The following is a 16,198-nucleotide window of genomic DNA, read 5'->3' on the forward strand; positions in this document are numbered from 1 at the left end:
AGCAGTCCAATATTAATATGGCATGAACTGGGTCTGTTTCGTGTCCGGTCCATAACTTTTTCATCCATGAAGGGATTTTATTATTACTTGACACAAGTGTTTCCCATGATGAGTCGACGTGTCATGCGCAAAACCCGCACCTCTAGCTCAAAGGTCAAGGTCACAATTGGAGGTCAAATGTCAACAGGGTTTTTTTTCCTGTCCTGTCCATAACTCTGCTATCCAAGAAGGGATTTTAATATCAATTGGCACAACTGTACCTCATTATAAGACGATGTGTCATGCACAACTTTCAGACCCCTAGCTCAAAGGTCAAGGTCACACTTAACAGTCAAATGTTAACATGGCATGAACAGGGTCTGTTTCGTGTCCGGTCCATAACTCTGTCATTCATTAGGGGATTTCTGTATTACTTGGCACAGATGTTCCCCATAATGAGACGTCGTGTCCTGCGCAAAACCCGCACCCCTAGCTCAAAGGTCAAGGTCACAATTGGGGGTCAATAGGGCTTCTTTCCTGTCCGGTCCATTACTCTGCCATCCATGAAGAGATTTTGATATTACTTGGCACAAATGTTCCCCATGATGAGACAACATGTCATGCGCAAAACCCAGGCATCTAGCTCAAAGGTCAAGGTAACAGTTGGAGGCCAAAGGTCAATAGGGGTTTTTTCCTGTCCGATCCAGAACTCTGTCATCCATCAAGGGATTACAATATTACTTGGCATAAATGTTCCCCATGATGAGACCACGTGTCATGCACAACACCCAGAACCCTAGCTTAAAGGTCAAGGTCACACTGAGATCAAAGTTCAATAGGATTTTTTTCTTGTCTGGTCTATTGTCATGCAAAACAGGATTTAAATATCAGTTAGCACAAACATTCTCCTAGATGAGACAACATTTTGTGCACAAAGTCGGGCCCTAGGTCTAAGGTCAAGGTCATACCTAGAGGTCAAAGGTCATATTCAAGAATGACTTTGTCTGGAGCATTTCTTCTTTATGCATGGAGGGATTTTAATGTAACTTGGCACAAATGTTCACCACCGTGAGACAAATTGTCATGCGCCAGAACCAGGTCCCAAGGTCTAAGGTCAAGGTCATACTTAGAGGTCAAATGTCAAATTCAAGAATGACTTTGTCCGTAGCATTTCTTCTTCATGCTTGGAGGGATTTTGAGGTAACTTGGCACAAATGTATACCACCATGAGGCACACTTTTTTAGAATTTCGTCCCTTTGTTGTTACTATAAATAGATTATATTGTAACTTTTTTATTACTGGCCGTAGGGGAAAATCGAGACCACTTTTCTGTGGTACAGCATGCATGTTACATTCAATTTTTAGGTGTATTTTGATCTATCTTTTCCTTGTAAAGAGTTTCTTTTGGACTTACATTATATAGATTTTTTAGGATTAATTTCACTTTCCTGTTACAATAAATAACTTTTATGATAACTTTTTGTATAATCGGCCAAAAAAATCCAAATGAAAACTGCTGTACGTTTTTATATATGCAAATTTTAATCCAAGTGCTATGTTATATTATATTGTATATATTGTACAATATTGTTTATACATCATTAACAGATATCAGTTCATTATATTATACTGCAGTGGAGAAAATTAGGTGCCTTCCAGTAGGGGACTTTGTATTGCATGGCAATACTTCATTCACTTGTTGTAACTTTTTTATTACTGGCGGTAGAGAAAAATCGAGACCACTTTCCTGTGGTACAGCATGCATGTTGCATCCAATTTTTATGTGTATTTTGACCTATCTTTACCTGGTAAAGAGTTTCTTGTGGACTTATATTATATAGATTTTTTTAAGATTAATTTCCCTTTGTTCTTACTATAAATAACTTACATGATAACATTTTTATAATCAGCCAAAAAAATTCAATATGAAAACAATTGTGGGTATTTATATATGCACATTTTAATCAAAGTGTGTTGTTATAACATATTCTATATATAGTACAATATTGTTTATACAGCATTGACAGATATCAGTTCATTATGTTATACTGCAGTAGAGAAAATTAGGTGCCTTCCAGTAGGGAACTTTGTATCGCATTGCAATACTTCCTTCACTTGTTACTAAATGAATTTGATTCAAACTTAAAACAATGGTTCAACATCATCACCAACATCATATGGTGCAAGGGTCATAACTCTTGCACCAATTTTTCATGAATTATTCCCCCTTTTGACTTAAATTTCAGGTTAAAGTTTTGATGCACTTTCACTCTGTATCGGTTATTATTAAATGGATTTGATTCAAACTTAAAATAGTTGTTCCGCCTTATCACCCACATCATATGACACAAGGTGCATAACTCTGGCACGAATTTTTCATGAATTATGTCCTTTTTTACTTAGAATTTTATGGTTAATTTTGATGCATTTCACTATAACTCAGTTATTACTAAATGGATTTGATTCAAACTTGAAGTAGTTGTTCCACATCATCACCCACATCATATGATATAAGGTGCATAACTCTTGCACCAAAATTTTATGAATTATGCCCCCTCTTTGCTTAGAATAATACTTATTTAGTGTTTTGATACACTTTATCTTCATCTTTCTTATTACATAATATTTTTGACACAGACTCAAGCTATTGTGCAATATCTTCATCCACCATTGGAATCATTAAACACTCCAGTGACAGCTCCAGATTCCTCAGATGTGCCCAGTTTTACTATCCAACATTGAAATAGTCGAGCGCACTGTCTCCTGTGACAGCTCTTGTTACAACATGAACTACACTTCATGCTATGTCCCAGGATTTGGCTGTTCAAATTTCCTCCATGTATATATATTCTCCTCATTCCTTAAGGATTGCAGCAAATATTGTGTACAATGGCCATCAAACCTTTCATCAATTACCTCCCAGTCCTCAAAGCCAGGGCGAATCTCGCAGATTGTTCCCGTATGCAACAGATTAGTTGTTTGTGCCATTTTGCAGCCAACCTTTTGTTGTTGTTGTACATGGATTACCACAATTTATAGCTCACCTGAGCACGAAGTGCTCAAAGGTGAACTTTTGTGATCGCCCTGTATCCGTCGTCCGTCCGTCCGTCGTAAACAATTTGACTGTTAACACTCTAGAGGTCACATTTTTGGCCCAATCTTAATGAAACTTGGTCAGAATGTTACCCTAAATAAAATCTTGGATGAGTATGATATTGGGTCATCTGGGATCAAAAACTAGGCCACTAGGTCAAATCAAAGGAAAAGCTTGTTAACACTTTAGAGGTCACAATTTTGGTCCAATCTTACTGAAACTTGGTCAGAATGTTACCCTCAACGAAATCTTGGAGGAGTTTGAAATTGGGTCATCTTGGATCAGAAACTAGGTCACCAGGTCAAATCAAAGGAAAAGCTTGTTAACACTCTAGAGGTCACATATTTGGCCCAATCTTAATGAAACTTGGTCAGAATGTTACCCTCAATAAAATCTTGAACAGTTTAATATTGGGTCATCTGGGGTCAAAAACTAGGTCACCAGGTCAAATCAAAGAAAAGGCGTGTTTACAGTCTAGAGGTCACAATTTTTGCCCGAACTTAATGAAACTTGGTCAGAGTGTTATCCTCAATAAAATCTTGGACGAGTTCGATATTGGGTTATCTGAGTTTAAAAACTTGAAATTGGGTCATCTTGGATCAGAAACTAGGTCACCAGGTCAAATCAAAGGAAAAGCTTGTAAACACTGTAGAGGCCATATTTATGAATGTATCTTCATGAAACTTGATCAGAATATTAATCTTGATGATCTTAAGGTCCAGTTTGAATCTGGGTCATGTCGGATAAAAAACCAGGTCACCGGGTCGAATCAAAGGAAAAGCTAGTTTACACTATAGAGGCCACATTTATTATTATATCTTAATATAACTTGGTCAAAATGTTAATCTTGATGATCTATAGGTCAGGTTTAAATCTGGGTCAGGTGGGGTCAAAAACTTGGTCACTAGGTCAAATCAAAGGAAAAGCTTATTAACACTCTAGAGGCTATGTATCTTCATGAAACTTAGTTAGAATGTTAAACTTGATGATCTTTAGGTCAACTTTGAATCTGGGTCATGTTGGGTCAAAAACTAGGTCATCCGGTCAAATCAAAGGAAAAGCTAGTTAACACTTTAGAGGCCACATTTATAACTATATCGTAATGAAACTTAGTCAAAATGTTAATCTTGATGATTTATAGGTCAGGTTCAAATTTGAGTCTGATTGGGTCAATATCTAGGTCACTAGGTCAAATCAAAGGAAAAGCTTGTTAACACTCTAGAGGCCACATTTATGACTGTATCTTCATGAAACTTGATCAGAATATTAATCTTGATGATCTCAAGTTCCAGTTTGAATCTGGGTCATGTAGATTAAAAAACTTGGTCACCGGTTCAAATCAAAGGAAAAGCTAGTTTACACTGTAGATGCCACATTTATGACCATATCTTAATGAAACTTGGTAAAAATGTTAATCTTAATGATCTATAGGTCAAGTTCAAATCTGGGTCAGGTGGGGTCAAAAACTTGGTCACTAGGTCAAATCAAAGGAAAAGCTTATTAACACTTTAGAGGCTACATTTATGACTGTATCTTCATGAAACTTAGTCAGAATGTTAAACTTGATGATCTTTAGGTCAAGTTTGAATCTGGGTCATGTTGGGTCAAAAACTAGGTCATCCGGTCAAATCAAAGGAAAAGCTAGTTAACACTTTAGAGGCCACATTTATGACCATAACGTAATGAAACTTGGTCAGAATGTTAATCTTGATGATTTATAGGTCAGGTTCAAATTTGAGTCTGATTGGGTCAATATCTAGGTCACTAGGTCAAATCAAAGGAAAAGTTTGTTAACACTCTAGAGGCCACATTTATGACTGTATCTTCATGAAACTTGATCAGAATATTAATCTTGATGATCTCAAGTTCCAGTTTGAATCTGGGTCATGTAGATTAAAAAACTTGGTCACCGGTTCAAATCAAAGGAAAAGCTAGTTTACACTGTAGATGCCACATTTATGACCATATCTTAATGAAACTTGGTCAAAATGTTAATCTTAATGATCTATAGGTCAAGTTCAAATCTGGGTCAGGTGGGGTCAAAAACTTGATCACTAGGTCAAATCAAAGGAAAAGCTTATTAACACTTTAGAGGCTACATTTATGACTGTATCTTCATGAAGCTTAGTCAGAATGTTAAACTTGATGATCTTTAGGTCAAGTTTGAATCTGGGTCATGTTGGGTCAAAAACTAGGTCACCGGGTCAAATCAAAGGAAAAGCTAGTTAACACTTAAGAGGCCACATTTATGACCATATCGTAATAAAGCTTGGTCAGAATGTTAATCTTGATGATCTGTAGGTCAAGTTCAAATCTGGGTCAAAAAATAGGTGACTAGGACAAATCAAAGGAAAAGCTTGTTAACACTCTAAAGGCCACATTTATAACCGTATCTTCATGAAACTTGATCAGAATATTAATCTTGATGATCCCAAAGTCCAGTTTGAATCTGGGTCATGTAGAATAAAAAACTAGGTCACCGGGTCAAATCAAATGAAAAGATAGTGTACACTGTAGAGGCCACATTTATGACCATATCTTAATGAAACTTGGTCAAAATGTTAATCTTGATGATCTATAGGTTCAAGTTCAAATCTGGGTCAGGTGGATTAAAAACTAGGTCACTAGGTCAAATCAAAGGAAAAGTTTGTTAACACTCTAGAGGCTACGTTTATGACTGTATCTTCACGAAACTTAGTCAGAATTTTAAACTTGGTGATCTTTAGGTCAAGTTTGAATCTAGGTCATGTTGGGTCAAAAACTAGGTCATCCGGTCAAATCAAAGGAAAAGCTAGTTAACACTTTAGAGGCCTTATTTATGACCATATCTTAATGAAACTTGGTCAGAATGTTAATCTTGATGATCTATGAACAAGTTTAAATCTGGGTCAGATTGGGTCAAAATCTAGGTCACTAGGTCAAATCAAATGAAAGGCTTGTTAACACTCTAGAGGCCACATTTATGACTATATCTTCATGAAACTTAGTCAGAATGTTAAACTTGATGATCTTTAGGTCAAGTTTAAATCTGGGTCATGTCGGTCAAAAACTAGGTCACCGGGTCAAATCAAAGGAAAAGCTAGTTAAGACTTTAGAGGCCACATTTATGCCATATCTTAATGATACTTGGTCAGAATGTTAATCTTGATGATCTTAAGGTCAATAGGTCAGGTGAGCGATACAGGGCCTTCATGACCCTCTTGTTACGCTAGTATTTACAAACGTCATGTGACTTTCATTCATAAAATGAATTGCATGCATGGGTTTGGCGGTATATGGAACAGCCAAAACAATCGTTTGCACGTGCATGGGTTATCGCAAAATAACCGTGGATTGATTTTCTTCTGTGTGTATGTAGGTTATTTGCTGGTCGTGTTAGAATATTTGTTATATAGAGGATATTACATGAGTGTCTTTTCATATTGAATTGATTAAAGGAATTGAATAAAATAATAAAATGTGCGGCTCTGCCGAGCATTTTATCAATTTTATTCAATGAGTTTAATAAATTCGATGTGGAAAGTCACAAATGTAATATTCTTTTTATCACATGTAAGCTTTTCCAGCCAAGACATAAAAAATTCTACTTTCATAAACTATTATAAACAAGTTAATTTGACCAACGTCTCTGATACTTTAAACGACGTCAACGTCAAAGCTTTATTACACTAGTGTATTATCAAATTTATGCAATGGCTTTATTTCACTCCCGCGACGTCAAATAGAGCCATAGTCCCCATCCGGTTGCAATAGTAGGTATAGATCATTGGCACGGGAAAAAGTTGCCAAGTAATTAATGGAGACAGCTTCAGTTATCTGTCACTTATCATAACATCATAGTCTTGTTTGTCTGATTTGAATGATATTCCCATCTGTTTAGGAAGCAGTACTGGCAGTTATTAAAAGTGCTACTATAACTGGGTTGTCATGCCGATGTGAAAACACAGCAAATTTTCATACGTTATATATATAAACAGATTGTGATAATTACATTATTTTGTATAATTAAAGAAAACCACAGTGAAACAAATGGTGAAGGGCACGCTGCAGGTCTGTTTATGCACAAGTGTCAAGGCCCAAGCTCATCAACAGCAGCACCTATAGGTTTGTGTGATATACGAAATGTTTTAATGTTACAATGGTCTACATATTTCAGCATACATTATGATTATGTTCTCAGAGTTAATGCTCTTCCCTTAAAAATGGTTAGTAGGTGGGTGTTGAAAAAAAAATAGAATGGCAAGCGTTTGAAAAACGGGACGTATTATGGGAACGCCCCTGGAGGGCGGTTGGGCAGGCGGGCGGGCGGGCGGCGTCCACAGACTTTGTGCGGAGCATATCTTCTTCGTGCAAGGAGGGATTTTGATGTAGGTTGGCACAAATATTCACCATCATGAGACGGAGTGTCATGCGCAAGAACCAGGTCCCTAGGCCTAAGGTCAAGGTCACACTTAGAGGTCAAAGGATAAAAGAATGAACACTTTGTCCGGAGCATTTCTTCTTCATGCATGGAGGGATTTTGATATAACTTGGCACAAATGTTCACCATCATGAGACGGAGTGTCATGTGCAAGAACCAGGTTTCTAGGTCTAAGGTCAAGGTCACACTTAGAGGCCAAATGTCAGATACAAGAATGACTTTGTCCAGAGCATTTCTTCTTCATGCATAGAGGGATTTTGATATAACCTGGCACAAATGTTCACCACCATGAGACGGAGTGTTATGCGCAGGTCCCTTCTTTAGAATTACTTCCCTTTGTTGTTACTATAAATAGCTTATATTGTAACTTCTTCATTACTAGTTGTAGGGGAAAATCGACACCACTTTTCTGTAGTACAACATGCATGTTACATCCAATTTTGAGGTGTATTTTGAACTATCTCTACCTGGTAAGGATTTTTGTGTGGAATTAGATTTTTTTTTTTTTTTTTTTTTTTAATATTAATTTCCCTTAGTTGTTACTATAAATAACTTATATTGTACATTTTAGCTCGACTATACGAAGTATAAGGAGAGCTATCCTACTCGACCCGGTGTCGGCGTCTTTCCGCATCCCCACCTTGGTTAAAGTTTTTTTTACACTTTCTCTTTTTTCATCATATCTCAGTAATTACTTGATGGATTTGACTCAAACTTAAAATAGTTATTCCTCATCATCACCCACATCATCTGACATAAGGGTCATAACTTTTGCACCAATATTTCATGATTTATCCCCCCTTTTCACTTAGATTTTCAGGTTAAAGTTTTGATGCATTTTCACTCTCGCTGTTATTACTGGATGGATTTGATTCAAACTTAAAATAATAATTCAACATCATCACCCACATTATATGACACAAGGTGCATAATTCTGGCACAAATTTTTAATGAATTATTTCCCTTTTTTACTTAGAATTTAAGGTTAAAGTTTTGATGTACTTTCACTCTATCTCTGTTATTACTGAATGTATTTGATTCATACTTGAATTAGTTATTCATCATGATCACACACATCATATGACACATGGTGCATAACTCTAGCACCAATGTTTCATGAATTATTCCCCCTTTTTACTTAGAATTTCAGGTTAAAGTTTTGATTCACTTTTACGCTATCTCTGTAATTACTGAATGGATTTGATTCATACTTGAATAGTTGTTCAACATCATCACCCACATCATATGATACATGGTTCATAACTCTAACACCAATGTTTCATGAATTATTCCCCCTTTTACTTAGAATTTAAGGTTAATTTTAATTTATTTTCACTATATCTCAGTTAATTACTGAATAGATTTGATTCATACTTGAAGTACTTATTTCACATCATCATCCTCATCATATGACACAAGGTGCATAACTCCTGCACCAATATTTTATGAATTATGCCCCCTTTTTGTTTAGAATTATAGTTATATAATGTTTTGATACACTTTATATTTACCTGTCTTATTACTTGGTATATTTGACACAGACTCAAGCTATTGTGCATTATCTTCATCCATCATTGGAGTAATTAAACTCTCCAGTGACAGCTCCAGTTTCCTCAGATGTGCCCAGTTTCACTATCCAGCATCGAAATAGTCGAGCGCGCTGTCTCCTGTGACAGCTCTTGTTTATAATTGACTCTAGTGAAAAATGAAGACCACTTTTCTGTGGTACAACATTGATGTCACTTTCAAATTTTAGGTATATTTTAAGGTATCTCTGCCTGGTAAGGAGGGTTTTTTGTGGACTTAGAAAAACAAAAGAATTACAATAATTTCAGTAAAACTACACAACCACAGAATTAAAATTCCATTTGCAAATACAGGTGCTAGTGTAAAGCAATTTGCTATGACGGGCTTTTATTGTGACATTCTGGCACTCTTGTTTAACACAATTAGTGGTAGGAGTGGGGTCGGGGTAGCCAATTAAATAAAATAAAACAAGGCAGAGGGAATTGATGTCCATCAAAGAGAATTTATGTTATGATATTTTAAAGGTGAATAACAATATAGAGTTCCAGTTTAGTTCTATTATGTAGTGAAAAGTTACGTATTTTTCATCTTTTTTATCAAGAAGCGTATTATAAGGAACAGAGCAAAGTTGTATGAAGGTATTTCAGTTTTGTAAAGTTTTATGAAAAGAATGAAAAATTATAATGTAAATCTACCAGCCTGATACAACTTGGAATATATCAGGCTTGTAGACTGATACTGTATTCTGCTTGAAGCCATATAAATTGCATAAGATGTGCTTACTGCAGTTATTGTATAGTTAGATATTTCACTAGGTTAAAATTTTGCTACGTTTAGAATTAGAACTGTTTGCAGAAGGTTGAATATGGGCAATACAAGACCAATTTATGAGACACGCAGTGCTAATTATGATAGTAGTAATGCTTTCATGAGTATATATTTTCATGAAAAGGAAACATTAGTGAATATAGGAAAAAGTTAGGGTTTTACATCATATAAATCTTTGCAGAGTTCCCTGAAATGCTTAAATATGTAATACTTCAACAATAATATGAGTAGTCAAAGAAATCTTCTACATATTAATATGAAAAGTGTGTACTAATTGTGATACCTATTTTTGAACTGTCTAATTTTGGAACTACCATTCCTTAAAGTGAATAACAATACAAATATTATGCCTTATACTAAATATTTCAGACAAGAAGTTGGTCAATGACCCTCTTGAATCAGATGAAGTGAGAACGGTTCTTTCGAAAGGCTACAAGAGGACAGATGTGGCCTCTGTGGTGGAAGCCATTTTGAAAGGTTCAGATATCTACATTTTTATACCCCCACCAGACATGTTTGGGGAGGGGTGAGGGGAGGCTATATAGGAGTCAGTTTTGTCCCGTCACGTCACGCCACATCCCGTCACGCCCCTAAATCTATATCTCAGTTATTACTAAATGGATTTGATTCAAACTTAAAATAGATGTTCCACCTTACCACCCACATCATGTGACACAAAGTACATAACTCTGACACTAATTTTTTCATTAATTATGCCCCCTTTTACTTAGAATTTAAAGTTTATTTTGATGCATTTTCACTATATCTCAGTTATTACGAAATGCATTTGATTCAAACTTGAAGTAGTTGTTCCGCATCATCACCCACATTATATGACACAAGGTGCATAACTCTTGCACCAATATTTCATGAATTATGCCCCCTTTTTGCTTAGAATTATACTTGTATAGTGTTTTGATACACTTTATCTGTACCTCTCTTATTATTTGATATTTTTTAGCACAGACTCAAGCTATTGTGCAATATTCATCCAACATTGGAGTCATTAATTTCAAATGTTACCTTTTTCAACAAGGGGCCTCTGTGGCCGAGTGGTTAAGGTCGCTGACTTCAAATCACTTGCCCCTCATCGATGTGGTTTCGAGCCTCACTCGGGGCGTCGAATTCTTCATGTGAGGAAGCCATACAGCTGGCTTACGGAAGGTCAATGGTTCTACCCAGGTGCTTGCTCATGATGAAATTATGCACGGAGAGGCATCTAGGGTTTTCCTCCACCATTAAAGCTGGAAAGTCGCCATATGACCTATCATGTGTCGATGCGACGTTAAATCCAACAAAAAAATAAAAAAAAATTTTCAAACAATGCTTTTGGTGGGGGTATGAATCACATTTGGTGATAGCTCTAGTTTATTTTATTCTGTTTTTAGCTCACCTGTCATGTAGTGACAAGGTGAGATTTTGTGATCACACTTCGTCTGTTGTCTGTCGTTCGTCCGTTCATCCACAATTTCTTGTGAACACGGAAGAGACAACATTTTGCAATCAAACTTGTACACAGCTTGTATTGGCATAATATCTTGGTTCCTTTCGAAAACTGGCCCATTCCCATCATGGGTTCCAGAGTTATGGCCCAAAACGATCCAAAATTTGCTATTTTGGCTATTGGCTCTTGGATTCCATGATGAATCCGTTTGATCCAATTATAAGTTCCGGAGTTACGGCCCCTAATTGGTCCCTGTAAAAGCTAAAATTTGTTGATTTTTACCTTATGAACACGATAGAAGTGACATTTTACATTTGATTTTAACCACATTTACACGCAACTTTTGTGACAATAAGACCTCGGTTCTTTTCTATTACCGGCTAGATTCCATCATGGTTCTAGAGTTACTGCCCCTGGATGTGGCAAAATTTTCTATTTTGGCCCTTTTAGCCGTATAGTGGTTTCATTTATGCTTTGATTTGATACAAACTTGCACAGAATGTTTGTTCTGACAATCTCTAGGCCAAGTTCGAAACTGGATTACGTGTGTTTAGAAACTAGGTCACCAGGTCAAATCAGAGGAAGAGCTTGTTAACACCCTAGAGGCCACATTTATGACCATATCTTCATGAAACCTGGTCAGAATGTTTATATTGATGATTCCTATGCCAAGATTCAAACTGGGTCAAAAACCAGGTCACCCGGTCAAATCAAAGGAAAAGCTAGATAACACTGTAGAGGCCACATTTATGACCCTATGTTCATGAGACTTTGTAAGAATGTTTGTCTTGTGATTCCTAAGCAAGATTCCAAACTGGGTCATGTGGGGTCAAAAACTATGGCAACACTCATATCAAAGGAAAAGCTTGTTCACACTGTAAAGGCTGCATTTATAACTCTATATTCATGAAACTTGGTCAGAATGTTTATATTGATGATTCCAAGGCCAAGTTTAACATGTGAGCCATACAGGGTCATCATGACTCTTGTATATCTTCTCTTGAAATTATGATCAGAATGAGATACGCAAGTCCTCTCAATGTCAGTTGATTATAAATACTGGGTTAGAAGTATTCCAGGTACCAAAAGAACTTTTATTTATTCAGAAGGTGGTGCTGCACTGACTGCCAAACATTGAACCAAATTCTGCAGTAATTTAAATTCAGCATTGGCTGATCTCGTCTTTTTTCCTACTTAGATTACTAAGTTGCACACCTAAAAGTATTTATTGTGCAAAAGGTCATTTCCCTGCTCCCTCTCCCCTAAATTGAAAGGAGGATATGGTGCTTGTCTGCGTCTGTCCATTGGAATGTTCATCCATTCGTAACATTTTTAGCTTGACTATTCAAAGAATAGGTAGAACTATTGGACCCACCCATGCCTCCGCGTCCGCGTCCCGATTTGGTTAGGTTTTTATATGTAAGCTTGTATTTCAGTAACCACTTGTCGGAATGGATTGAAAATTCACACACTTATTCACTGTAATAAAATGACTTATATTGCACAGGTTTCATAACTCTATTTTGATTTTTAGCTCGACTTTTCGAAGAAAATGTGCTAGAGCTATTGCACTCGCCCCGGCGTCGGCGTCGGCGTCGCCGTTGGTTAAAGTTTTTGATAAAGTCAAATATCTCTGTTACTATCATAGCTATTGACTTGAAACTTAAAATAGATATTTACTATCAAAGTCTACACCAGGAGAAAGAATCCCCATAACTCTGATTTGAATTTTGACAGAATTATGCCCCTTTGTAACTTATAATTTTTGGTTAAAGTTTTTTATAAAGTCAAATATCTCTGTTACTGTCAAAGCTATTGACTTGAAACTTAAAATACTTATTTACCATCAAAATCTACACCAGGAGAAACAATCTCATTAACTCTGATTGAATTTTGACAGAATTATGCCCCTTTTTAACTTAGAATTTTTTGTTAAAATGTTTGATAAAGTCAAATATCTCTGTTACTATCAAAGCTTTTGACTTGAAACTTAAAATACTTATTAACCATCAAAGTCTACATCAGAAGAAACAATCCCCTTAACTCTGGTTTGAATTTTGACAGAATTATGCCCCTTTTTAACTTAGAATTTTTTGTTAAAATTTTTGATAAAGTCAAATATCTCTGTTACTAATAAAGCTTTTGACTTGAAACTCAGAATAGTTATTTACTATGAAAGTCTACAACAGGAGACACAATTCCCATAACTCTGATTTGAATTTTGACATAATTATGCCCCTTTTTAACTTAGAATATTTTTTTTAAAAATTTGATAAAGTCAAATATCTCTGTTACTATTAAAGCTTTTGACTTGAAACTCAAAATAGTTATTTTCTATCAAAGTCTACACCAGAAGACACAATTCCCATAACTCTGATTTTAATTTTGACAGAATTATGTCCCTTTTTAACTTGGATTTTTTTTTACTGGCAAAGCTCTAATTGAGAGTCAAGCACTGAGAAAAGTCGAGCGCGCTGTCTAACGGACTGCTCTTGTTTTACAAAATTATGCCCCTTTTTCGACTTAGCTGGTTATATTGCACATGTTTCATAACTCTATGGTTAAGTTTTTGTATGTAAGCTGGTATCTCAGTACCCACTTATGGGAATAGATTGAAACTTCACACACTTGTTTACTGACATGATCTGACATGCAGTGCACAGGTTCTGTAACTCTACTTTGCCATTTAACAAAATTATGCCCCTTTTTTGACCTTTTTGGTTAAGTTTTTGTATGTAAATTTTCAGAGTTACCAGACTTTGTTTTTATGCCCCCGAAGGTGGGCATATTAAAATCGCACTGTCCGTAAATACGTGCGTGCATCCGGTAAGTTCTTGTCCGGGCTGTAACTCTTCCATCCATAAAGGGATTTTGAAATAACTTGGCATGAATGCACAAGACCCAGACCCCTAGCTCCATGGTCAAGGTGTTTCTTGTCTGGTCCATAACTCTGCCATTTATCAAGGGATTTGAAAATAATTTGACACAAATGTTAACCATATTGAGGTATGTCATGCTTATGACCCGGGCCTCTTAGGTCAAGGTCAAGGTCAAGAAATGATGTGTGATTTTTGCGCATACAACTGTAGCATTCTTGGGCAGGCTTCGGGGGCATTTATCACCAGTAATGACAGCTCTTGTTTGTTACTGTACTAAATACATAGATATAATCTTGTGCGCACCAACTCTCCTCATCCCCTTGACACAGTTTAATGAAACTTCACACAAGTGATCAGTAACAACAGTAGTTGTGCATGGTGCATGTTAGGTTCTTTCAGAAAAAAAATTGCAGAGTAATGGGACTTACATTTTTGTTACTATTCTATATACATAGATCTTGTGCACGCCTAATCTCCTGAGCCCATGCACAAAATTTAATGAAACTTAACACAAGTGATCAGTAGTAATCCTAGTTGTACATGGTGCATTTTAGGTTCTATCAGAAAAAATTCTGCACTGTTATGGGACTTTGTTTTTTTGTTGACATTCTATATACATACAGTCTGCATATGCAATCTCGTACACGCCTAATCTTCTGAACCCTTGCACACAATTTAATGAAACTTCATATAAGTGATCAGTACCAACCCTAGTTGTGCAATAAGCATGTTACGTTCTTTTAGATAAATATTCTGCAGAGTTGTGGATGGGACTTTGTTTTTTGTATACTATATACAGAGATTCTTTATACATACTGTGCACATAATTATGCAATCTTGTGTGCGTCTAATTGCAATGTACTGTCTCAGTGCGTGTGGGGGTACATGCATCACCTTTAGTGATAGCTGTAGTTTACTCATGACATTTGTCTATAGCATAAACTTCACACAGTGATAGAAGTTAATGAGAGGTAGTTCAATGGACAAGAACCATAACTATATTTTGCATACTTTTTTTAATTATCTCCTCTTTTGATGTACTAAATACGGCACCTATGCCAAGATCATAAATCAAAAACTGTTAAAGTGATTTTGTTGAAACTTGACACAATGACAAAAGAGATTGAGATAAGTGCTCCTGCCTAGTCTTTAGGATCATTGAATCCTTTGTCCACAATTTCTTTGAAGAACTTGGCTCAGACAACAAAATCAATTTCAGCCAAACTTCACAGAAAGTTTCATTTGATGGTTGTCTTTCACATTCTTTGGAAAGTAGGTCATCCCTGTAAAATTCTGATTGTCTTTGCAACTAAACTGAGCATGTGTAGTTTTTTGTAAATGCCTATATGGAAACTTTGGAAAGCTTTGAAAATCTTCTCAAAGACATCAAGGAGAAATCCAGTTTCACACAATGACAGAGGACATTTAGGGAAAGTGCTGTGTACAAAGACAGTAACTCTACTTTGCTTGATTTTTGAGCTCCTTTTCTTATGTAGATTTACTAGAAACTTTTGAAAGGAATTTATTTAAATATCACACGTGTGGTAAAGAACATTTAAGGAACTACATTGTGTATGTATTGAACAAAGTAGCTCTTGATAACCCACTTCCTCATCTTAGCATATGATTAATAATCAAAATATTTCCTTTTTGCCACCATTTACAAGAAATTTATTGGCTAAGTGGGGAAGTGTTAGGGGATTTGCCATGTCCAACCTGGCTCTTATGTTATACAAAATACTTTCCACAAGTAAAAAAGTGCCCTTTTTACAAGCAAAAGCAAGTCATAAAAGTGAAAAACAGTTAGGATCTATTTACTTAGACATTTTTAACACCACAAACAAACGCATATTTTGACTAAATTTATTTTATATCCCCTAGATGCATGGTTGTTTGGTTTAAACAATATTTATTTCCAAATATGCATTACATACAAACATATATTAATGTAGTAGGATTGATGAGTAACCTATAAGCTTGAATTAAAACCTCATTCCTGAATACATGATTGTTTGGCCAATTTCTT

At 35.9% G+C, this 16,198-nt stretch overlaps 1 protein-coding gene across 2 annotated transcripts in view; it reads left to right on the top strand.

Annotated features, from left to right (window-relative positions):
* LOC128552149 (uncharacterized) overlaps positions 1-16,198 on the top strand; it is a 39,897-nt gene that overhangs the window by 17,628 nt on the left and 6,071 nt on the right. For both annotated transcript variants that reach the window (XR_008368985.1, XM_053533167.1), the window contains exons 2-3: positions 7,086-7,178; positions 10,219-10,326. Coding sequence is in view for 1 of the 2 variants with exons in the window: in XM_053533167.1 (XP_053389142.1) it covers positions 7,086-7,178; positions 10,219-10,326 (201 nt within the window). In the remaining variant the exon portion in view is untranslated. The remainder of the gene's footprint in view (positions 1-7,085; positions 7,179-10,218; positions 10,327-16,198) is intronic.

This window comes from Mercenaria mercenaria, unplaced genomic scaffold (genome assembly GCF_021730395.1).
Source record: "Mercenaria mercenaria strain notata unplaced genomic scaffold, MADL_Memer_1 contig_2083, whole genome shotgun sequence".
NCBI classification, from domain to species: domain Eukaryota; kingdom Metazoa; phylum Mollusca; class Bivalvia; order Venerida; family Veneridae; genus Mercenaria; species Mercenaria mercenaria.